We start from the raw sequence: 25682 nt of genomic DNA on the forward strand, positions 1-25682 counted from the left end.
GGACGTTTACATTTATCCTGTGGTGAACGCAAAACACAGGTTAGAAGACTAAGGGCATCCCAAATGACACCCCTAGATAGATAGTGCACTCCTTTTCACCAGAGCCCTATTCCCTAGATAGTGCACTTCTTTTCACCAGAGCCCTATTCCCTAGATAGTGCACTTCTTTTCACCAGAGCCCTATTCCCTAGATAGTGCTCTCCTTTTCAACAGAGCCCTATTCCCTAGATAGTGCACTCCTTTTCACCAGAGCCCTATTCCCTAGATAGTGCACTCCTTTTCACCAGAGCCCTATTCCCTAGATAGTGCACTACTTTTCACCAGAGCCCTATTCCCTAGATAGTGCACTCCTTTTCACCAGAGCCCTATTCCCTAGATAGTGCACTCCTTTCCACCAGAGCCCTATTCCCTAGATAGTGCACTCCTTTTCACCAGAGCCCTATTCCCTAGATAGTGCACTCCTTTCCACCAGAGCCCTATTCCCTAGATAGTGCACTCCTTTCCACCAGAGCCCTATTCCCTAGATAGTGCACTCCTTTCCACCAGAGCCCTATTCCCTAGATAGTGCACTCCTTAAGACTATGGCTGGGGTGAAAATAAGTACACCTTGTAAGGAATAGGGTACCATTTGGGAGGGAGCTGAGGGTTGGTCGTTGGCTTCATTTGACTCCTCCATCGTTGTAGTTCTTAACCCCAGGAGAGTTCTGCTTCATGTTCACTCTCTGGAGGGAAGGATGTGTTTATGTCCTCAACCACACCCTATTTACTGCATGTCACATGGTGAACAGGTAGAGAATACACACAGGGCTGTCTTACAGAAGAGTGGGAATTTTAACCAGCTCAGGATGGGTGTCTGATGTCTGGGCTACAGTCAGACAAACCTCCATCCCCATCAATGGGATTAGACCGGCCTGAACTGGGCAGGGACAAGACAGACAAGGACTAGGCTGGGACTAGATGACCAGGACTGGTTGGGACTGGACCGACCAGGACTGGGCTGGGATTAGACCGGTCAGGGCTGGGACTAGACTGACCAGGACTAGGCTGGGATTAGGGAGGGTTTCACACCTGCCAAACAGAGGATGTCCATGACAACTTTGGGATCCTCGGGGCCGATGTTATCAAGGGTAGATGTGTCTGCTGTGCGTCCTAAATGGCAAACTGTCTCCTATGTAGTGAACTACCTCTGACATCTGATCTCAAAGAGGATCAGGATGTCATGGCCTGGGTGGTGTTAGACAGCATTCCAGACCTGGGTTATGAAGGTCAACAGTGGCCCTATTCCAGACCTGGGTTATGAAAGTCAACAGTGGCCCTATTCCAGACCTGGGTTATGAAGGTCAACAGTGGCCCTATTCCAGACCTGGGTTATGAAGGTCAACAGTGGCCCTATTCCAGACCTGGGTTATGAAGGTCAACAGTGGCCCTATTCCAGACCTGGGTTATGAAGGTCAACAGTGGCCCTATTCCAGACCTGGGTTATGAAGGTCAACAGTGGCCCTATTCCAGACCTGGGTAATGAAGGTCAACAGTGGCCCTATTCCAGACCTGGGTTATGTAGGTCAACAGTGGCCCTATTCCAGACCTGGGTTATGAAGTGGTGATGTCGGTGTCTCCGTGATGTCATCAACAGTGCCCCCCCCCTCGGTAGTGGGCCCTCCCTGGTCACGACTGTTGCCAGGGTGGGTTGAAGAACTTGATGGCGTGTGTTTTGGCCCACTTGGCGAAGACTGCCTTCTCTGTGATGAAGCGGTGACCACCATATGGAGCGCTCTCATGTAGAAGGTACTCGGCACACTCATCACGACTGCCAGCCTCGTAGTAGTGGTAGGGAACCTTCCGGTAGCCCTCGGACCTGGGGGGGGGGTACAATCCAATCAAAACCACGTCCCACTCCTTCTCAGTTGGACAGAGGAGTGACAGCTTCATGACCACCAGGGTGACTTGACTATGTCTCCATTACCAGAATGAACAGAAAATGAAAAAGACTGATCATCACATTACCAACCTGCCTACAGTGTTTCAGCAGTCATCTCTCACAAACACACACACACATACACACAGACACACACAGTGGTTTGTAACCACTTTAAGGAGAACTTTCATCTTGACACACCAGTCCAACAGTGTTTCCAGTCTCTGGTGTCTGCAGTATCTCCGTCGGCTCCATCTGTTTTATCCTAAGTACGGCCTTACAGCTTGAACGCTCCTCTTGGCTAATCGACCACAGAGACTGAGGAAATTTCATAACAGCACATTATCTCTGCCTCTACCTACCATGCCTGGACCAAAGCAACACACACACTCACACACAAATGGAAGAACAAGGACACCCACACACTCTGCAACTTTCCTGGACGCTGTGAACTAGAAAGTGTGATGCGCATCGAAACACACTTCCTGTTTTCTCTCTTGGAAAGACGGTGAAAAGTCCACACGTCAACTAATCAGACAATTTCCTTTCTGTGTGCATGGGGGAGACACAATTACTCCTCAACTGTGAGAAAAACAAGATCTTTTTTTCAAGAGCATGTCACCCTAAACTCCCAAACCCATGTACATTAACTAACGCCATGAAACTACGGATACATTTGGCTGTGGAACAAACAGTAAATATGTCTGTTGGATATGTGCTTGATTGACATGGCTTGAGGGACATTCTATGATTCCCAGAATTTCTTTCACAGTGTATTAATGAAGAATTATATAGAGTGACTATATTTATGTAGAATTTTAGTAGACTTTTAAAATGTTATTTATTGAATAAAGATGACACTCTATAGCAGCATAGGTGTTGTTCTTGTATAAAGGATTGTTGCTCTACTATTGTTACTATCATTACTGAAATTAACAGTTATTTTCATTGTATTATTTTGTATTTATTGAAATTACCTGTATATCATTATCCTAATGTACTGTTTTAAAATGGCTGAAACTAAGGCTAAAACTAAAGTAATCGGAGGGAGAATTTGAGCAATACAGGGCAAAAAGAAGGAAAGATCAAATAAATAGGGAAGAGAAACAGGGAAAAAACACCCTTTTCATACAGATCATACAGAAGTGCAAATCATTTGAAACCACACTACACACTCTAATTATGTAGCACCTGAAAGGTCTGTGCGTGTGTACTTACATACCAATCAAGTATTTCATTAGAAATACAATTGAAATAGAGAGAGAAAGAAAGAGAGCTGGAGGGCAGAGAAGGAAAGCGATGTATGGCAGAAAGAGAGGTTATGTTCTGGAACTGACCCTGAAGCCACAACAAGCAGTTCCTTCCTACGAGTTCACAGTGGAGGAAAACACACACACACACACACACACACACAGAATAATCACCATCCCTATTCCCCTGGGGCCTTGGACAAACATAAATAATAGTTTTAGAGGATGCATCAGTTCTGCTACCTGCTCAGAATAGCAGACAGAGCCGGACGCGTGGTGGGGGGGGGGGAGTATAAAGAGGGCAAGATAGAGAGAAAGAGGGAGATGATGTGAGGGAGAGAAAAAGAAACAGAGGGACAGAGAAAGAGAGAGAACCTGCCGGTTCGGACTGAGGGACACTCTCATCTTGCCACAGGGAGCTGCTTAATCTCACTCACATTGCGATTTAAAAATTCCAGTCCAATACATAAGCCTAAAATCACAGAATTGACCATGCCATGAATTATTTACAGAATTATTTTCTGAAAGGTATCCAAAAGGCATGTGGGCAACAAAGCTGATGCGTTTGTTTTCAGGAACCAACCCTGTGATGGTGTCAGCTAAGCGCTGCCTCTGGCTCGTCACATGCAAGTGGCACACACAACAGCCCAGTTAATCTGTCAGGCAGAGAGACGCCCAGCTGGTTGTTATGTGGAGCATCTCACCAATGACAGGCAGGATAATGTTACGTGATGACAAGGCTGTCCAGCGATAATTACACAGGAAAGTATGGCTGTGGAAAACAAGTATTCAGTTTTGAATTTAGAATGTCAACCGACATTATACGCAAATCTGCTTCCACCTCTTAGAATTTTCCTCTACAGGTATCTCTAGATAAATGAGCCGACAGGAAAGGAACGAACATCTGCCTGAATGAAATGGGAACAAACATTGACAAATTCTTAGGAGGAGAGATAGGTATTGGCTGCTGTCGGTGTCATTAATCAGGTCAGTCAGTCAGTCAGTCTTACCTGCAGTATGTGTCGTTAATCATGTCAGTCAGCCAGCCAGCCAGTCAGTCTTACCTGCAGTATGTGTCGTTAATCAGGTCAGTCAGCCAGCCAGCCAGCCAGTCAGTCTTACCTGCAGTATGTGTCGTTAATCAGGTCAGTCAGCCATTCAGCCAGTCAGTCTTACCTGCAGTATGTGTCGTTAATCAGGTCAGTCAGCCAGCCAGCCAGCCAGTCAGTCTTACCTGCAGTATGTGTCGTTAATCAGGTCAGTCAGCCATTCAGCCAGTCAGTCTTACCTGCAGTATGTGTCGTTAATCAGGTCAGTCAGTCAGTCAGTCAGCCAGCCAGTCAGTCTTACCTGCAGTATGTGTCGTTAATCAGGTCAGCCAGCCAGCCAGCCAGTCAGTCTTATCTGCAGTATGTGTCGTTAATCAGGTCAGTCAGCCAGCCAGCCAGTCTTACCTGCAGTATGTGTCGTTAATCAGGTCAGTCAGCCATTCAGCCAGTCAGTCTTATCTGCAGTATGTGTCGTTAATCAGGTCAGTCAGCCAGCCAGCCAGTCTTATCTGCAGTATGTGTCGTTAATCAGGTCAGTCAGCCAGCCAGCCAGTCTTACCTGCAGTATGTGTCGTTAATCATGCCATAGATGTGGATTTCTTTACACACGTCCATGGCCAGGACCAGGGTGAACCAGCCAGTGCTGAGGTACGATCCTGATTGAATCCTAAACACACAGGAAGACAGAGGGAAAACCCATGGGAAAGAAAATATAAGATCTTCCCTTTTTTGCATATTTTTGGAAAATTGTTGAATGTTGCCTTGTAAAATACAATAATTGTAAATCAGAGATTATTGCCATGTAAAATGTAACCATTTCTGCAGCATAATCAACCTTTAAGGTTGTTAATGTCCAAATTATCTTTTAATTTGACATTAACACTACATTTTCCTGACTATTATAGATACCACATGTTTACAAAAAGAGAAATCAGTTTTTAGGTGCAGTAATTCTGTAACATTAAGAGATTGGTGTTTAAAAACAAATTGTTTGTTTGTTTCTGAGGCAAAGAGATAAATCAAATTGCTTTCCTCTGAGAATAAAGGACCAAAGGTAACATTAGGTGTGTAACTTTACTTTCCCTGAAGGCTGTGTTTGTGTGTGTGTGTGTGTGTGTGTGAGGCTGTGTGTGTGTGTGTGTGTGTGTTGGGGGGGGGGGGGCTTTGTGTGCGGTGTGTGTGTGTGTGGCTGTGTGTGCGGTGTGTGTGTGTGCGTGCAGAGGGGGGGTGCTTTCCCTGATGTTTTACTAGCTGTCTGTCCCCTGAAGCAGCCAGTCCCTGCTGTTAAAATGAAACAGGATAAAACAGTGTTTTTTCAGGTACAAATCTGTGCTGCAGGCTTCAGACTAAAGTAAAATAAACCAGGTTTTAAAGCCCAGAGAAAACTGCTTCCTGCCCCCCCACCCCTCCCCCCACCCCTCCCACCACCCCTCACTCCCTCCATCTCTTCCTTCTTTCCTTCCTTCCTTCCTTCCTTCCTCCATCCAACCCACCCTCCTCCCTCCCTCTCCCTCATCCATCTCTCATCTGAGGCTGGCACATGTGAGTGATTGAGACTAGCAGCATGAAAGCAGCTTGGCTAACAGCTCTGCGCACACGCGTACACACGCACACACACACTCATGCACACGCACACACGCATACACACACACACACAGAGCTAATGGCTCAGTCTGGGAAATGAAGGCTGGTTGAGGGATGAAGTCAGACACTCCAAACTGGCCCTGAGTACATAATAGAATAAGGCTGAGAGAGGAGGGAGGGAAAGACAGGAGCAGCCAGCTGGTTTTGGGGCTATTCAGACTCCACAGAGCCCCAGGAGAGCAACACAGTAAGTCCCAAATAAATAATGGGAAAAACAAAAAGTTTACTATTTGACAAACTGGAAAACTGGAAAGTATCCTCCTAAAAACCAAGCAGACTAGGCTACACAGAGGCTAGACCACTGACTGACCCACTAGGGAAAAATACCTGGATGTCCAGTGGGTATGGCCTTGATATGCAGGGGCCTTCACTGACTGATCTGGAACACTGGGCACACTGGCCACAAAGTTGGAAACTGAGCTGCACTTTCTTACATCTAGCTAAATGAATGTTAACTTTAGAGACCAATAACAAGTCTGCCAACAATGCCACCAATTTGAACTTGTCATGAATGATCTTGCTTTTTTATGGACGAAAGGTAATCGAAGAGAATGGGGGCAATCAAGCCCAAACATGTATTTAATGCACCTAGCAATTATTACTGTATTAGGTATTAGTTCCGCCTTAATATGAATGTAGTCAGTAAGGCATCATTGTGTATGTACCATGTTATCTGAAGTTTTACAGTACTTTACATTATGTGTAAATGTGTAAATACCCTGTTTGGTTATTGAACAGACATCTTACCTGGATATATTGATACCGGAGTTCTTTCACACATTCTTTCACAAGGGCACAGTGTACAACACTTGGGTCGGTTTTCAGTTGAAACTGCAATCAACTGTGTTTGGATTGACTAAATAGTCTAACATTATTAACATTTTCTTTATATTTCAATCTGGTCACAGCAGAAATGCGCACTGGTTGCCATCATTCAGTTTTTAATGTGTTTTTAACAGTTTTGAGAACAGTGTGTAAGCATTTGAGAAAACATGTGCTGTGAATATATTGTTCTGTAGGTGGTGGAGTTTGAATGAGAAAAGAGTTCATGGATTTTGGGGAATGTGTTCATTGAATGCATTTTGTGTGAAAGCAATGAAAAATTATTCACAGTTTGGTTCACATACACTTCAGTTTTGCTGACTGTGTGAAGAGTTTTGTTACTGTAACTTCTGTATGGTTCAATGCTTGTAAGCAATCGGGAAAAACTGCATTATAATTATATTCATTAGAATTATATTCCACTTGCCCAGGCAATGTGAGCAGAAGTTTCCGATTCCTTTAAATGGACACTGTATTGAAACTGGGAGAGAGCGAGACCATGATAGTGTGTTGAGACAGAGGGATGGAGACATATAATGGGAAGGATGGAGACATATAATGGGAGGGATGGAGACATATAATGGGAGGGATGGAGACATAATGGGAGGGATGGAGACATATAATGGGAGGGATGGAGACATATAATGGGAGGGATGGAGACATATAATGGGAGGGATGGAGACATATAATGGGAGGGATGGAGACATAATGGGAGGGATGGAGACATATAATGGGAAGGATGGAGACATATAATGGGAGGGATGGAGACATATAATGGGAGGGATGGAGACATATAACGGGAGGGATGGAGACATATAATGGGAGGGATGGAGACATATAACGGGAGGGATGGAGACATATAATGGGAGGGATGGAGACATATAATGGGAATAAGGTAAGAGAAGGAAAGGAATAAAAAGGAACAGGGGAAAAAGGATGGAAAGAGGGAGAGAGGTTGAGAGAGAGGTAGAGGGAGAGATAGAGGGAGAGGTTGAGGGAGAGGTAGAGGGAGAGGTAGAGGGAGAGGTTGAGGGAGAGGTAGAGGGAGAGAGATAGAGGGAGAGGTAGAGGGAGAAGGGCAGAGTGTAGTGGGAATATGCTGTCCAGACAATGTGAGCACAGTAACCCTCTTTAAATAGTGTAGACACATGATGTGTTCCCAGCTCCATGATCAGAATACAAAAACAGTTATGGCCTCAGTCACTCCATTAAAGGAATGGCATTGAATATCCTCTCCTCCTCCCCTCCCCTCCCCTCTCCTCTCTCTCTTCCTCTCCCTTTGTGTCCCTCTCTCCTTCTCTCACTGATTTCTCTCCTCCTCTCTCTTCTATAGCTGTGTGTTCAGTCTGGGTGAATAGCCGTGTTGGCTTCACAAAGGGAACTACACATTGTGTCCCGCTGCCTTGGGAGGGTGTGTCCTAAACAGCACCCTCTCCCCTAGGTAGCCCACTTGGACCTGAGCCCTGGTCCAAAGTCATGCACTACATAGGAAATAGGGTACATTTGGGACCTACCTGGTTCTATATTGGGACAGGGTTCTTCAACACATAGAGAGGGTTCTACTACACATGGAGAGGGTGTGGCCCCTACTGTAAAAGGTTACTAGTCTAGACTGTCCCGTGGCTCCTTCAGTAAAAGGTTACTAGTCTAGACTGTCCCGTGGCTCCTTCAGTAAAAGGTTACTAGTCTAGACTGTCCCGTGGCTCCTTCAGTAAAAGGTTACTAGTCTAGACTGCCCCATGGCTCCTTCAGTAAAAGGTTACTAGTCTAGACTGTCCCATGGTCCCTTCAGTAAAAGGTTAGTAGTCTAGACTGTCCCGTGGCTCCTTCAGTAAAAGGTTACTAGTCTAGACTGTCCCGTGGCTCCTTCAGTAAAAGGTTACTTGTCTAGACTGTCCCGTGGCTCCTTCAGTAAAAGGTTACTAGTCTAGACTGTCCCGCGGCTCCTTCAGTAAAAGGTTACTAGTCTAGACTGTCCCGTGGCTCCTTCAGTAAAAGGTTACTAGTCTAGACTGTCCCGTGGCTCCTTCAGTAAAAGGTTACTAGTCTAGACTGTCCCGTGGCTCCTTCAGTAAAAGGTTACTAGTCTAGACTGTCCCATGGTCCCTTCAGTAAAAGGTTACTAGTCTAGACTGTCCCATGGTCCCTTCAGTAAAAGGTTACTAGTCTAGACTGTCCCGTGGCTCCTTCAGTAAAAGATTACTAGTCTAGACTGTCCCACGGTCCCTTCAGTAAAAGGTTACTAGTCTAGACTGTCCCGTGGCTCCTTCAGTAAAAGGTTACTAGTCTAGACTGTCCCGTGGCTCCTTCAGTAAAAGGTTACTAGTCCCAGACTGTCCCGTGGCTCCTTCAGTAAAAGGTTACTAGTCTAGACTGTCCCGTGGCTCCTTCAGTAAAAGGAAACAGGTGATCCTTGAAGCTGAGGTTAATCTTCTTTGCTAAATCATGCACTGTCAATCATACTGAGTGGGCATGCAGACTGTGTCTACACACACAGACACAGACACAACAGACACACACACACAGACACACAAACACACACACAGACATTTAGAGCTGCACCAACAACAAGTACTGCAGCCTGAGATTCAGGACGGGAAAAACGGACACTAAAAAATAAAACGTTTATTTGTCTTTCAACAGGTCAGCAAAAATACTCCTCCCATCCCGAATCTTCCCTTACCCCTCTCTCTGTTGTCCTGGTATGAACCATATGTCAATACAAAGAGAGAAAAGGGGGAGGGAGGGAGGGAGGAAGCAGGTGAGAGGTAGCAAGAGGACAAGGACATAGAGAAGGAAGGGAAAGAGAGGGAGAGAGAAAGGGGGAGAATTAAACACATCCTGTCCTCAGTGCCCTTCAGTCCATGACCTCACGTGACCCTGTTACAGTTGGTCATCAAAGATGTGACTTTACTGAGAGATTATGTTGTGTTCCATTCTCCACATTTAAATGCAGACCTCCCCTACTACAGACCTGTTGTGTTCCATTCTCCACATTTAAATGCAGACCTCCCCTACTACAGACCTGTTGTGTTCCATTCTCCACATTTAAATGCAGACCTCCCCTACTACAGACCTGTTGTGTTCCATTCTCCACATTTAAATGCAGACCTCCCCTACTACAGACCTGTTGTGTTCCATTCTCCACATTTAAATGCAGACCTCCCCTACTACAGACCTGTTGTGTTCCATTCTCCACATTTAAATGCAGACCTCCCCTACTACAGACCTGTTGTGTTCCATTCTCCACATTTTAAATGCAGACCTCCCCTACTACAGACCTGTTGTGTTCCATTCTCCACATTTTAATGCAGACCTCCCCTACTACAGACCTGTTGTGTTCCATTCTCCACATTTAAATGCAGACCTCCCCTACTACAGACCTGTTTTGTTCCATTCTCCACATTTAAATGCAGACCTCCCCTACTACAGACCTGTTGTGTTCCATTCTCCACATTTAAATGCAGACCTCCCCTACTACAGACTTGTTGTGTTCCATTCTCCACATTTAAATGCAGACCTCCCCTACTACAGACCTGTTGTGTTCCATTCTCCACATTTAAATGCAGACCTCCCCTACTACAGACCTGTTTTGTTCCATTCTCCACATTTAAATGCAGACCTCCCCTACTACAGACCTGTTGTGTTCCATTCTCCACATTTAAATGCAGACCTCCCCTACTACAGACCTGTTGTGTTCCATTCTCCACATTTTAATGCAGACCTCCCCTACTACAGACCTGTTGTGTTCCATTCTCCACATTTTAATGCAGACCTCCCCTACTACAGACCTGTTGTGTTCCATTCTCCACATTTAAATGCAGACCTCCCCTACTACAGACCTGTTGTGTTCCATTCTCCACATTTTAATGCAGACCTCCCCTACTACAGACCTGTTGTGTTCCATTCTCCACATTTTAATGCAGACCTCCCCTACTACAGACCTGTTGTGTTCCATTCTCCACATTTAAATGCAGACCTCCCCTACTACAGACCTGTTGTGTTCCATTCTCCACATTTAAATGCAGACCTCCCCTACTACAGACCTGTTTTGTTCCATTCTCCACATTTAAATGCAGACCTCCCCTACTACAGACCTGTTGTGTTCCATTCTCCACATTTTAATGCAGACCTCCCCTACTACAGACCTGTTGTGTTCCATTCTCCACATTTTAATGCAGACCTCCCCTACTACAGACCTGTTGTGTTCCATTCTCCACATTTAAATGCAGACCTCCCCTACTACAGACCTGTTGTGTTCCATTCCCCACATTTTAATGTAGACCTCCCCTACTACAGACCTGTTGTGTTCCATTCTCCACATTTTTATGCAGACCTCCCCTCCTACAGACCTGTTGTGTTCCATTCCCCACATTTTAATGTAGACCTCCCCTACTACAGCCCTGTTGTGTTCCATTCCCCACATTTTAATGTAGACCTCCCCTACTACAGATGTGTTGTGTACCAAGCACTGTGAACATCGACCCACCAAGCACTGTGAACATCGACCCACCAAGCACTGTGAACATCGACCCACCAAGCACTGTGAAAGTCACTGTGATCATGTAGTCCATGTGTACTGTGCCAGGTATTAGTGTGTTGGACAGATCTCCAGTTTGTTTCTGTTTCAAACCCAACAGATGTATATAGGACATCTCCTATCTACCCTCTCTGGTGTAACAGATCTCAGTCTCTGTGTTTCTATTTCAGACACATCAAACTATAACCTGTCATTTATCCTGAACACTACCAAGTAGTGCGGAATATTGTCTGTCAGTGATGTGTGTTCAGCTATGTACCCTGTGTGTGTGTGTGTGTGTGTGTCGGTGTGTGTGTGTGTCGGTGTGTGTGTGTGTATGTTCACCTTTGTACTAGATGTGAACCAATCACGTCAGATTACGGTGGTGACCTCCACAGAACACAGCTACGCTCCAAGTGAAACAGGAACAAATCATTTCCTGGCTGACGAGTTAACCCATTCGTTTCCTTGTACTGCATTTCCTACAATATGTTAGTGAGTTAAAATGTCGATAGAGACCACATTGATATCACTTATCATATGTCCTGAGTTTAAAATAAGTGTGAACAGCTATTAATTAATTAATTAATAACATGTATTGTTGTTTGACCTGTTACAAACCCAAATATTGAATTATAGTTTTGGTTACCACATTATATTTGGGGGGAAGGGTGGGTTCAGGATGTATTGTTTGATTTCTGTTTAGGATTTTCAACTCATTTACACTTGTGATTGAGTTCACTGCTCCTCTTTGAAAGAACAGCAGTAGAAACTCAAAGTCAAAAGGAGTCTGTTTAAAGTTGGGCGAATCTGTTCTTCATTTTCCCTAGTTAATAAGAACATTAATTTCTCATTATCACTTCCTAGCAGACTTTTTTTCATTGAATTTTTTTCTCGTCTTTGATTAAAAAATGTAAGAGATAACATTGTTTTGGCTTTGCAATTAAAAAATGACAGATATATGGTCAAAATCTCTGAATCATTATTCTGAGAAACTGTTTTTCTATGATGTGCCAATCATCACAATGCTAAACCAACTATATCCGCATACAAACCAGCTAGCAATACCTGTGAATTTTAGTCTGTGAAAGGGCTTGTTTTGGTTATTTCCTTTACGTTTGTGTCCAATTAAGATTTAGACAATCAGGTGAGGTGAGTTCCTCAATAAAAACATGTGAGAAAGTAACTAATAATAAACATTAAAAGACACTGTGTACTAGAAACACAGCTGCATATTTATGATACAACCTTTGCTTTATTGTAACAGTTCTGAGCATGGACTGTTAATTCCCTACTGTCACCATTAAGCCTCAAACCAGCAATCTGCATTCTGGGTGATAAACAGTCACAACATGATTATAGGTTTTCATTGCATAGGGAAAGAATTGAACTATTTAAGTGATGAGCTCTAACCACCTGTCAGTAGAGACTCAAACCACCTGTCAGTAGAGACTCAAACCACCTGTCAGTAGAGACTCTAACCACCTGTCAGTAGAGACTCTAACCACCTGTCAGTAGAGACTCAAACCACCTGTCAGTAGAGACTCAAACCACCTGTCAGTAGAGACTCAAACCACCTGTCAGTAGAGCCTCTAACCACTTGTCAGTAGAGACTCAAACCACCTGTCAGTAGAGACTCAAACCACCTGTCAGTAGAGACTCAAACCACCTGTCAGTAGAGCCTCTAACCACCTGTCAGTAGAGACTCTAACCACCTGTCAGTAGAGACTCAAACCACCTGTCAGTAGAGACTCTAACCACCTGTCAGTAGAGACTCTAACCACCTGTCAGTAGAGACTCAAACCACCTGTCAGTAGAGACTCAAACCACCTGTCAGTAGAGACTCAAACCACCTGTCAGTAGAGCCTCTAACCACTTGTCAGTAGAGACTCAAACCACCTGTCAGTAGAGACTCAAACCACCTGTCAGTAGAGACTCAAACCACCTGTCAGTAGAGCCTCTAACCACCTGTCAGTAGAGCCTCTAACCACTTGTCAGTAGAGCCTCTAACCACCTGTCAGTAGAGACTCAAACCACCTGTCAGTAGAGAATCAAACCACCTGTCAGTAGAGCCTCTAACCACCTGTCAGTAGAGCCTCTAACCACCTGTCAGTAGAGAATCAAACCACCTGTCAGTAGAGCCTCTAACCACCTGTCAGTAGAGCCTCTAACCACCTGTCAGTAGAGACTCAAACCACCTGTCAGTAGAGACTCTAACCACCTGTCAGTAGAGACTCTAACCACCTGTCAGTAGAGACTCTAACCACCAGACAGTAGAGACTCTAACCACCTGTCAGTAGAGACTCTAACCACCTGTCAGTAGAGACTCTAACCACCTGTCAGTAGAGCCTCTAACCACTTGTCAGTAGAGACTCAAACCACCTGTCAGTAGAGAATCACACTGAGGATATTTAAAATAGACCCAGTAAACTATGATCTGATCACACTGAGGATATTTAAAATAGACCCAGTAAACTATGCTCTGATCACACTGAGGATATTTAAAATAGACCCAGTAAACTATGATCTGATCACACTGAGGATATTTAAAATAGACCCAGTAAACTATGCTCTGATCACACTGAGGATATTTAAAATAGACCCAGTAAACTATGATCTGATCACACTGAGGATATTTAAAATAGACCCAGTAAACTATGCTCTGATCACACTGAGGATATTTAAAATAGACCCAGTAAACTATGCTCTGATCACACTGAGGATATTTAAAATAGACCCAGTAAACTATGATCTGATCACACTGAGGATATTTAAAATAGACCCAGTAAACTATGATCTGATCACACTGAGGATATTTAAAATAGACCCAGTAAACTATGCTCTGATCACACTGAGGATATTTAAAATAGACCCAGTAAACTATGCTCTGATCACACTGAGGATATTTAAAATAGACCCAGTAAACTATGCTCTGATCACACTGAGGATATTTAAAATAGACCCAGTAAACTATGATCTGATCACACTGAGGATATTTAAAATAGACCCAGTAAACTATGCTCTGATCACACTGAGGATATTTAAAATAGACCCAGTAAACTATGCTCTGATCACACTGAGGATATTTAAAATAGACCCAGTAAACTATGCTCTGATCACACTGAGGATATTTAAAATAGACCCAGTAAACTATGATCTGATCACACTGAGGATATTTAAAATAGACCCAGTAAACTATGCTCTGATCACACTGAGGACATTTAAAATAGACCCAGTAAACTATGATCTGATCACACTGAGGATATTTAAAATAGACCCAGTAAACTATGCTCTGATCACACTGAGGACATTTAGGCCAAGCTGTAAACCACAACAGCCAGCTGATCTAATAAAGTTGATCACATTTATCTTGTTAGAAACACGGCAGGTGATTCAGGTGTTAAACACACACATGCCCACAAACACGCACACACACACCCACACACAAACACACACTCATTCGGCTTGTTAGCTCCTTGCAGGTGTGTTCCAATGAAAAGCATTCATCAGAGTGAATAATGTATTCAACACCCCAGCGCTTTGTCTTTCCCTCTGTCTGCATCTCACCATTCCTCTCATTATCTCTGTCATTATCCCTGTCATTATCACTCCCTCTCTACCTCCTTTTTAACCAATCTCTCTCTTCTTCTCATATACTCTCTTTCTCTTTCTAAATAGCTCTTCCTCTAGCATTTACATTTCAGCCAGAGCGACCTACAGGAGTACCTGAGGTTAAGTGCCATGCTCAAGGGCACAGTGCTAGATGTTGTCAACTTAAAGAAAAGGTTTGCTATTTATGATCCTGGGCTCTTTTTTCGGATTATCTAGCCTAACCCTGGACTCTGGAGACATTACTTTTTGGAATTAATACAGTTTTGAGAGTTTTTTTAAAGGAAGTCTCTTCTGGCTAAAATGAAAGTGAACGGGGCTACAGATAAAGGGTTAAAAATTATATGATGCATTGGGTTTTCTAAAACGGGAAGGCCAGGGTATATTGATATAAGTCTCCGTATGTTCTCCGAAAACGAAGATTGTTCAATGGTTATCGCTGTTTACTCTTTCTATTAAATGTACAGGCAGCTGCCATGTGGATGAATCTGTGAGGAGGCTGTATCTTTAATCGGCTTTGTTTACAGAACTGTAACTCACGTTAGCTAGTATAAACTACTAGCTCAAACAAAAATGCCAGCAAGTTGTATTAGCTGCTAGTAAACTGATGTGAATCTGTCTGCGAGGTGGATTTATCCTGCAACCAGCTTTGTTTAGGAGTGGGATTTATTGCTACTTAATGCCATGGAGAACCTTGATGTGTCCGTGAATGAGGCTGAAACAGCTCCAGCACGTGCAACACATGGCATTGACTTTCAAGCTCTTATCAATCCTGCAGTTTTGGAAACCTTCCACATCCCCAAAGAAACTGAAAGAGGCAGAGGCCGGAGGGACCAAACGGACAACTCTCAGTTCTGTAAGTAGGCATGTAATAGCTATTTGGATAATTCTGTCCCGTTCTGCAGGATTAGTGTGGGGAGGTACTGAAATCATTACTACTACGAAGCATTGGCACAATTTTGATACTTTTGGCAACAGACATTTTATTTTTATTTTTATTATTATTATTATTTTCCAGGATTAGGCTAGATAATCTGAAAAAGGCCCCAGGATCAAAAATAGTGAACCTTTCCTTTAAGCACTCAAACTATCAACCTTTCAGTTACTAGCCCAATGGTCCAACACTAGGCTATCACTATGATATCCTCTCTTTCTTCCTTCTATTCTATCCCTCTCTCTCTCCTTTTCTCTCTCCTTTAACCTTTCCTTCCCCCAAATCCCTCCCCCTCATTTTTCTCTTTCATCCTCCTATTCGTTCCCTCTCTGAAGCATATTTCAGATCAAGAGGGTAAACATCCATGATATTTTTTCATAACCGTTTTAGCTCATCTTTACCAAAATGGTCCAATAATTCAATACACTATATGTATCTCTTACACAGTCCTACACTGTAGGCCAGGAGTTAGAAAATGCAGCTCGGTTTCCACCTAAGTTTGTGGACAGTATGCACTATATATCTTTTGAGAGCCAGTGCTGCCCATGGTGGCCTCAGTACATAGACAAGGCCATGCTCAGTGAGTGTGTACATAGACCAGGCCATGCTCAGTGAGTCTGTACATAGACAAGGCCACGCTCAGTGAGTCTGTACATAAACAAAGCCATGCTCAGTGAGTCTGTACATAAACAAAGCCATGCTCAGTGAGTCTGTACATAGACAAGGCCTTGCTCAGTGAGTCTGTACATAGCTTTTCTTTATTTTGGGTGAGTCACAGTGTTCTCTCTGTGTGGGATAAGTCAATGTTCGAAATTGTATTTGGAGGATTCATTCCGATGAGTCACATAGTTCTTGTTTCATTTTCTCAAGATTTGTTTCAGTCTAACAGTGTTGCTGTCCATGAGCCCCTCGGCCTGGTGATTTTACGGCCCTGATCACAAACACAAACAGGCCTCACAGAGCCCCGAAAGCAGCTGGCTAAGGAGCGCATTTCAATAATTATTTCCTAGCAGATTAGTGCTTTTTAATGGAGGGTTAGGTAATCACTATAGGTGCTTGTGGAATTTAAACACTCTTTTCAGTGGGTTTGGTAATAAATTGGCATTGTTTGGGAGTTTGGCACTAATGTCTCGGTAGGGTATCTGTCCTATTTTGTCCTGACTGGTGAGTGGGCCACAGACTACACAACCATAGAGTGCAATATTTCTTCTTTATTGAAAGGTCCATTGTATATTCTCTTCGTGTAGAAGGGGTGTGTTTTGAGGTAACCCCACTGAGGGTAACCCCACTGACGGTAACCCCACTAAGGATAATGCCATAAGATAAGCGTGATGCTAATTTGGATGACTGAATAGATGATGGATGATACAGACAACAAACAGGTTTTTGTGAAATAGACAAACATTTTGTATTACACATTCTAACACATTAATTTCAAAAAGTTTGTGTAAAAGACAGGATTTTTTTCAAATTTTCAAAGACAGTGTACAGTCCTGAAGGGAGAACGGGATGTAATAAGGGTTAGGGTAAAGTAAGTTTTTCTTTTGTGCAAATTTCCAATAGGCAATTTGTGTCTGTTTCAGGAAAACCCATGACACTGTGCTGGATGCAATCATTATTCACCACCTCCAGTACAATACAATGTAGTCATTAATCACTGCCTCCAGTACAATACAATGTAGTCATTAATCACTGCCTCCAGTACAATACAATGTAGTCATTAATCACTGCCTCCAGTACAATACAATGTAGTCATTAATCACTGCCTCCAGTACAATACAATGTAGTCATTAATCACTGCCTCCAGTACAATAAAATGTAGTCATTAATCACTGCCTCCAGTACAATACAATGTAGTCATTAATCAGTGCCTCCAGTACAATACAATGTAGTCATTAATCACTGCCTCCAGTACAATACAATGTAGTCATTAATCACTGCCTCCAGTACAATACAATGTAGTCATTAATCATTGCCTCCAGTACAATACAATGTAGTCATTAGTCACTGCCTCCAGTATAATACAGTGTAGTCATTAGTCACTGCCTCCAGTATAATAGTGTAATCATTAGTCACTGCATCCAATACAAAACAGTGTAGTCATTAGTCACTGCCTCCAGTATAAAAAAGTGTAGTCATTAGTCACTGCCTCCAGTATGAAACAGTGTAGTCATTAGTCACTGCCTCCAATATAAAACAGTGTAGTCATTAGTCACTGCCTCCAGTATGAAACAGTGTAGTGATTAGTCACTGCCTCCAATATAAAACAGTGTAGTCATTAGTCATTGCCTCCAGCATAAATACGTCTTTACAAGCAAGTGTTGGAACCCTGGTCGCAGCACACCGACAATGCCCGTAAATGTACTCAATCAAGTCAAAAATAAATAAATACTGCAAGGATAGACATATCACACAATAACTGTCAGATTGGGATTTTTTTTACTATTTTTGTTAAACCTACATCAGCTTTATATTTTATGGATGAAATTAGGCTCAATGTGAGATCCTTCAGTTGATAGTTGTACAGAAAGGGAACAGCCTTATCAGGAACTCGGCCATGTGGCTGCTTTTATGGAGGGATTAAAACAAGAAGGTAGAGAGTCCTACCAGGAGAATGCTATCTATCCATCATCCTGCAACTACAACAAGGAGAAATGGAGGAATCACACCCTCAGAAGATTAGATAAATATAAATAACAAACATGACACCATTAAAATAAATTGATTTGATTTAGATATCAACCACTTTTCTAAATAATTGTTGTGTCTAGACTGATTTTAACGCCCATAATATAAAAAAGTATTCCATATAAGAGAATAACATGTTTGTCCCAGAAAATAACATGTTTTAACATAATTGAATATCTACATAAACAAGATCTAAAAGGGACTGAAGGAATGACTGAGTAGAAACCAATGAAGTTTCTGCTTTGACGTAAGGCCTTAATCACGAATTAGATATCACAAACCAGGGAAAATACTTTTTTTAACAAACAAAATCGTTGGATAACAGTGTCCACCGAATGATTCAACTGTCAAAAGTTTATCGAATTAAAATGTTTTAATGCCGACAAATCTTGTGGACAGTCTTGTTCAGTAGCTGTACGCACAGCATGACAGACTGGACAGACTGATGCAGGCACCTGCTATACGTTGAGGTACAAACATCCAGACTGCACACGCTGTAGACACCTGCTGTACGTTGAGGCACAAACATTCAGACTGCACACGCTGTGGACACCTGCTATACGTTGAGGTACAAACATCCAGACTGCACACGCTGTAGACACCTGCTGTACGTTGAGGTACAAACATCCAGACTGCACACGCTGTAGACACCTGCTGTACGTTGAGGTACAAACATCCAGACTGCACACGCTGTAGACACCTGCTGTACGTTGAGGCACAAACATCCAGACTGCACACACTGTAGACACCTGCTGTATGTTGAGGTACAAACATTCAGACTGCACACGCTGTAGACACCTGCTGTACGTTGAGGTACAAACATCCAGACTGCACACACTGTGGACACCTGCTGTACGTTGAGGCACAAACATCCAGACTGCACACACTGTGGACACCTGCTGTACGTTGAGATACAAACATTCAGACTGCACACACTGTGGACACCTGCTGTACGTTGAGGTACAAACATTCAGACTGCACACACTGTGGACACCTGCTGTACGTTGAGGTACAAACATCCAGACTGCACACGCTGTGGACACCTGCTGTACGTTGAGGCACAAACATCCAGACTGCACACACTGTGGACACCTGCTGTACGTTGAGATACAAACATTCAGACTGCACACACTGTGGACACCTGCTGTACGTTGAGGTACAAACATTCAGACTGCACACACTGTGGACACCTGCTGTACGTTGAGGTACAAACATCCAGACTGCACACGCTGTGGACACCTGCTGTACGTTGAGGTACAAACATCCAGACTGAACCCGCTGTAGACACCTACTGTACGTTGAGGTACAGACACCTTAATTGGTTCTTACTGGGTTTCCAGTGAAAGACTATGCACTACCTCAGTAAACATTTCTGGAGATAAACCATGGAATTGTTTGATTTGGGTAGATTTGACATGACAGAAAGGCTTTAGAGAAGTGGCAAGAAAATACATTAGAAGACAAATGTCTTCTGACAGAAGGCTTTGTGAAATGGGTAGTTTTAGGTGATGTGCATGAGGTGAGGTATTTGGAAGTTAGTCAGGTGTGGTTTTGGGTAATGTGTCTGAGGTGTTTGTAAGGCTGAGTCAGGTGTTGTTTTGGGTAATGTGTCTGAGGAATTGGGAAGGCTGCCTGTGTGTTGTTTTGGGTGAAGTGTCTGAGGTATTGGAAAGGCTGCCTGCGTGTTTAAGTGAGGAGTTTTCTGAGTCAGGTGTTGCTGCAGACAAATGGGTTTCATAGTGTGGGCTTCTACATGTCAGACAAATGGGTTTAATAGTGTGGGCTTCTTCAAGTCAGACAAATGGGTTTCATAGTGTGGGCTTCTACATGTTGCAGCTTGGAACAGCTCTCTGATTAAAAAGGTACTGTAAATTGTGCCATGTAATATCTCACAGTTATTCTACTTTCATAATATAGTTTATGCGGTATATTTCATATATTTGCTTTATTCAACAGAGTTCACATACAGTAGCAGTGCAGTGAGTGAAGACTGGTTATAACCTGGTTATGAAACACACAATAATAGACAACCACACTCTTCATAAGAGATCGGTGTCAGCACTTTGACAGACAGTTCAAGTCAGGGAGGTATTAAGTTGGAAGCACATTGACAAGCACATTTTAGAAATTCACCATTGTTCCCTAAGGAAATAGTCAATGACAGCATGGAGCTTCCAACTGAGTACTGCCAGCCCAATTCATTTGTTCTGCACAAGCGTTTGCACATTATATTTAGTAGGTTTTGAATATGAACAAAACAGGGGACACAGGAGATACAAATAACATATCCTAAAGTATTTAATAATTGTTTTGTTGATGATTTGATCACGATTAAAACTCCCTTCATTGAAAAGCTTTGAGACATGAGTTAAGTGAACAACTGCCCTTTTCATTCAGGAGCACTGCGTGAAGCAGAGCATGAAGATGTCTTTTGATATGGTTGTAGTGGGTTGGGTGAGAGATCATCTGGTAATCGAAATTAGAGTACTGCTTGGCTATAACAATTGGAACATTTCTGAAGGCTACCTGCAGACAAAGCCTTTCATTATGCCACTGGAAGTACAAACAGGAAAGCCATCTGAAAAACTACGTGCCTGAACAATATGTGTGGACAACCCAGAGGGAAATCTAATATATGGCCATATATGGCCAAATACATTAAAAGACTTATATATTTTAAAATACATGATCATATATGTTAATAACATATTTCAATCTGACATATAAAAACTGACAATTCTTGTATTTTGACATACACTCACCTAAAGGATTATTAGGAACATCTGTTCAATTTCTCATTAATGCAATTATCTAATCAACCAATCACATGGCAGTTGCTTCAATGCATTTAGGGGTGTGGTCCTGGTCAAGACAATCTCCTGTACTCCAAACTGAATGTCAGAATGGGAAAGAAAGGTGATTTAAGCAATTTTGAGCATGGCATGGTTGTTGGTGCCAGACGGGCCGGTCTGAGTATTTCACAATCTGCTCAGTTACTGGGATTTTCACGCACAACCATTTCTAGGGTTTACAAAGAATGGTGTGAAAAGGGAAAAACATCCAGTATGCGGCAGTCCTGTGGGCGAAAATGCCTTGTTGATGCTAGAGGTCAGAGGAGAATGGGCCGACTGATTCAAGCTGATAGAAGAGCAACTTTGACTGAAATAACCACTTGTTGCAACCGAGGTATGCAGCAAAGCATTTGTGAAGCCACAACACACACAACCTTGAGGTGGATGGGCTACAACAGCAGAAGACCACACCGGGTACCACTCATCTCCACTACAAATAGGAAAAAGAGGCTACAATTTGCACGAGCTCACCAAAATTGGACAGTTGAAGACTGGAAGAATGTTGCGTGGTCTGATGAGTCTCAATTTCTGTTGAGACATTCAGATGGTAGCGTCAGAATTTGGTGTAAACAGAATGAGAACATGGATCCATCATGCCTTGTTACCACTATGCAGGCTGGTGGTGGTGGTGTAATGGTGTGGAGGATGTTTTCTTGGCATACTTTAGGCCCCTTAGTGCCAATTGGGCATCGTTTAAATGCCACGGCCTACCTGAGCATTGTTTCTGACCATGTCCATCCCTTTATGACCACCATGTGCCCATCCTCTGATGGCTACTTCCAGCAGGATAATGCACCATGTCACAAAGCTCGAATCATTTCAAATTGGTTTCTTGAACATGACAATGAGTTCACTGTACTGAAATGGCCCCCACAGTCACCAGATCTCAACCCAATAGAGCATCTTTGGGATGTGGTGGAACGGGAGCTTCGTGCCCTGGATGTGCATCCCACAATTCTCCATCAACTGCAAGATGCTATCCTATCAATATGGGCCAACATTTCTAAAGAATGCTTTCAGCACCTTGTTGAATCAATGCCACATAGAATTAAGGCAGTTCTGAAGGCGAAAGGGGGTCAAACACAGTATTAGTATGGTGTTCCTAATACTCCTTTAGGTGAGTGTATATGTAACCAAACCAAATATGTTTACAACATAAAGTGGATATAAAATACACACCCCTGTTAAAATGACAGGTTTTAGTGATTTAAAAGAATGAGACAAAGATAAATCATGTCAGAACTATTTCCACCATTAAATGTGACCTATAATGTGAACAATTCAATTGAAAAACAAACTGAAATCTTCGAGGGGGAACATTTGTAAATCTTACAATAACCTGGTTGCATAAATGTGCACACCCTCTTATAACTGGGGATAAACTCATGTTAAATATAAGTAATTACATAACTGCCATCATTTGAAGTTACTCTGATTAATCACAAATAAAGTTCAGCTGTTCTAGTAGGATTTTCCTGACATTTTCTTAGTTGCATCTCAGAGCAAAAGCCATAGTCCGCAGAGAGCTTCTAAAGCATCAGAGGGATCTCATTGTTGAAAGATATCAGTCAGGAGAAGGGTACAAAATAATTTCCAAAGCATTAGATATACCATGGAACACAGTGAAGACAGTCATCATCAAGTGGAGAAAATATGGCACAACAGAGACATTACCAAGAACTGAACGTCCCTCCAAAATTGATGAAAAGACAAGAAGAAAACTGGTCAGGGAGGCTTCCAAGAGGCCTACAGCAACATAAAAGGAACTGCAGGAATTTCTGGCAAGTACAGGCTGTGTGCTACATGTGACAATCTCCCGTATTCTTCATATGAATGGGCTATGGGGTAGGGTGGCAAGACGGAAGCCTTTTCTTACAAAGAAAAACATCCAAGCCCGGCTGAAGTTTGCAAAAACAAACATCAAGTCCCTCAAAACCAAGTGGGAAAATGTGTTATGGTCTGACAAACCAAGGTTGAACTTTTTGGCCATAATTCCAAAAGGTATGTTTGGTGCAAAAACAACACTGCACATCACCCAAAAAACACCATACCCACACTGAAGCATGGTGGTGGCAGCATTATGCTTTGGGGCTGTTTTTCCTCAACTGGAAGCTGGGCCTTAGTCAGGGTGGAGGGAATTATGAACAGTTCCAAATACCAAGCAATTTTGGCACAAAACCTTCAGGCGTCCATTAGAAAGCTGAAGATGAAGAGAAAGTTCACCTTTCAGCACGACAACAACCCAAAGCACACATCCAAATCCACAAAAGCATGGCTTCACCAGAAGAAGATTAACGTTTTGGAATGGCCCAGCCACAGCCCAGACCTGAATCCAATTGAACATCTGTGGGGTGATCTGAAGAGGGCTGTTCTCGCAATCTGACAGATTTGGAGTGCTTTTGCAAAGAAGAGTGGGCAAATATTGCCACGTCAAGATGTGCCATGCTAATAGACTCCTACCCAAAAAGACTGAGTGCTGTAATAAAATCAAAAGGTGCTTCAACAAAGTATTAGTTTAAGGGTGTGCACACTTATGCAACCAGGTTATTGTGAGTTTTTTATTTTTCACCCTCAAAGATTTCAATTTGTTTTTCAATTGAACTGTTCACGTTATAGGACACATTAAAGGTGGAAAAAGTTCTGACATGATTTATCTTTGTCTCATTGTTTTACATTACAAGAACCTGGCATTTTAACAGGTGTGTGTAGACTTTTTATATCCACTGTATATGCTCATATAAGACATATAAGTTACATTCATATATTGCCATATTACATTTCCATATGGGAAGGGAGATCTTAATACAAATTGAGATCAAGAAATGCATTGAGATACCATTTTGTCATTAACATACCAATTGTGAGAGTGTAAGACAGGAATGGAAAATGTTTAAGATGAATAAAATCTAAAAACAAGATCCGCCAGCAACTGTTTATATATGGAAGCAGGGTTAAGATTGAATGCAAAGTATGTTTGGTGAATCGTTCTGTTTAAAAGAACACTGGAGCTGTAAGATTAGAGAAATATAAATGAAGGTCTGAATAATGAATAAAATTACAATGTTAGAATTGTAGAAGATGTACATTTATCATGAATGTACTGAATATCTTTACCAAATGATAAAAGTAATGCTTAAAACAAAGCTGAATTAGAAGAAACAGTGGTTGGATCTTGATTTAGGTCGACTTTACCTTCACATAGTACAACATGTTTTCAGTACATTCAGCCATACTCACAAAGCAATCAGTGACCTTGTTTTCTTTTGCAGTGCCTGTTTATTGATTGTTATACTGTACAAGATTTTCTCTTCTCACATATATCTAAAGGTTTACACTGCTCAGTGCATTTTTGTCTTTATTATTTATTGGGTATGGATAGGTTAGCCCAATGTTCTTCTTCCTCCTGTGGTGTGAATTCAAAAAACATAATTCCAACAAAGGGATGTTTTGAATAACTGTAAGCTGTTTTCGTTCCTCCCATTGTGTGAAGGATGTTGATAGTTGAAAACTGCTAAGGTTAGAAAACTGCAATATTATAGTTTCTGGTTGTTCTGTTGATAAACTATTGCTGTCAGTTTGTTGTCAGTATTGGGCCATCAGTTTGGGCCGGGGTACCATTCTGGGCCGGGGTAACATTCTGGGCTGGGGTAACATTCTGGGGCGGGGTAACATTCTGGGCCGGGGTAACATTCTGGGCAGGGGTAACATTCTGGGCCGGGGTAACATTCTGGGCAGGGGTAACATTCTGGGGCGGGGTAACATTCTGGGCTGGGGTAACATTCTGGGCCGGGGTAACATTCTGGGCCGGGGTAACATTCTGGGCAGGGGTAACATTCTGGGGCGGGGTAACATTCTGGGCTGGGGTAACATTCTGGGCCGGGGTAACATTCTGGGCCGGGGTAACATTCTGGGCAGGGGTAACATTCTGGGCAGGGGTAACATTCTGGGGCGGGGTAACATTCTGGGCTGGGGTAACATTCTGGGCCGGGGTAACATTCTGGGCCGGGGTAACATTCTGGGCAGGGGTAACATTCTGGGCTGGGGTAACATTCTGGGCCGGGGAAACAATCTGGGCTGGGGTAATATTCTGGGCCGGGGAAACATTCTGGGCCGGGGAAACAATCTGGGCTGGGGTAACACAATCTATAAAAATGTGTCTGATGGCTGTATCTCTTCAGTAACCTCCTGGTCATAATACCAGGGTTCTTTAGCATTAAATATAGAAGATGTTCATCCCGTTTAGCTGAACTTGGTTCAGACACCTAATGACTAAAGATTGTATAGTGTATACTCTGATCTGGAAGAGGTCTGGATAACTCAAAACTAGGAGCAGTGACTGGTCAGGGAACGGATGTTTAGCTGCCCAAAGCAGAGCATGTTGTTTTGACTCCATTTTCATG

The 25682-nt window shown here is 42.8% G+C and overlaps 1 protein-coding gene across 3 annotated transcripts in view; it reads right to left on the bottom strand.

The window, feature by feature from the left end:
* Nucleotides 1-487: 487 nt before the first annotated feature.
* Nucleotides 488-25682, bottom strand: part of st6galnac3 (ST6 (alpha-N-acetyl-neuraminyl-2,3-beta-galactosyl-1,3)-N-acetylgalactosaminide alpha-2,6-sialyltransferase 3) — a 68738-nt gene continuing 43543 nt past the window's right edge. For all 3 annotated transcript variants that reach the window (XM_029119162.2, XM_029119161.2, XM_029119163.2), the window contains exons 5-6: nt 4774-4881; nt 488-1855 (exon numbers count right to left, since the gene is read on the bottom strand). In XM_029119162.2, the coding sequence (XP_028974995.1) occupies nt 1666-1855; nt 4774-4881 (298 nt within the window). In that variant the 3' untranslated portion in view covers nt 488-1665. The remainder of the gene's footprint in view (nt 1856-4773; nt 4882-25682) is intronic.

This window comes from Esox lucius, chromosome 3 (assembly GCF_011004845.1).
Source record: "Esox lucius isolate fEsoLuc1 chromosome 3, fEsoLuc1.pri, whole genome shotgun sequence".
Lineage (NCBI taxonomy): Eukaryota > Metazoa > Chordata > Actinopteri > Esociformes > Esocidae > Esox > Esox lucius.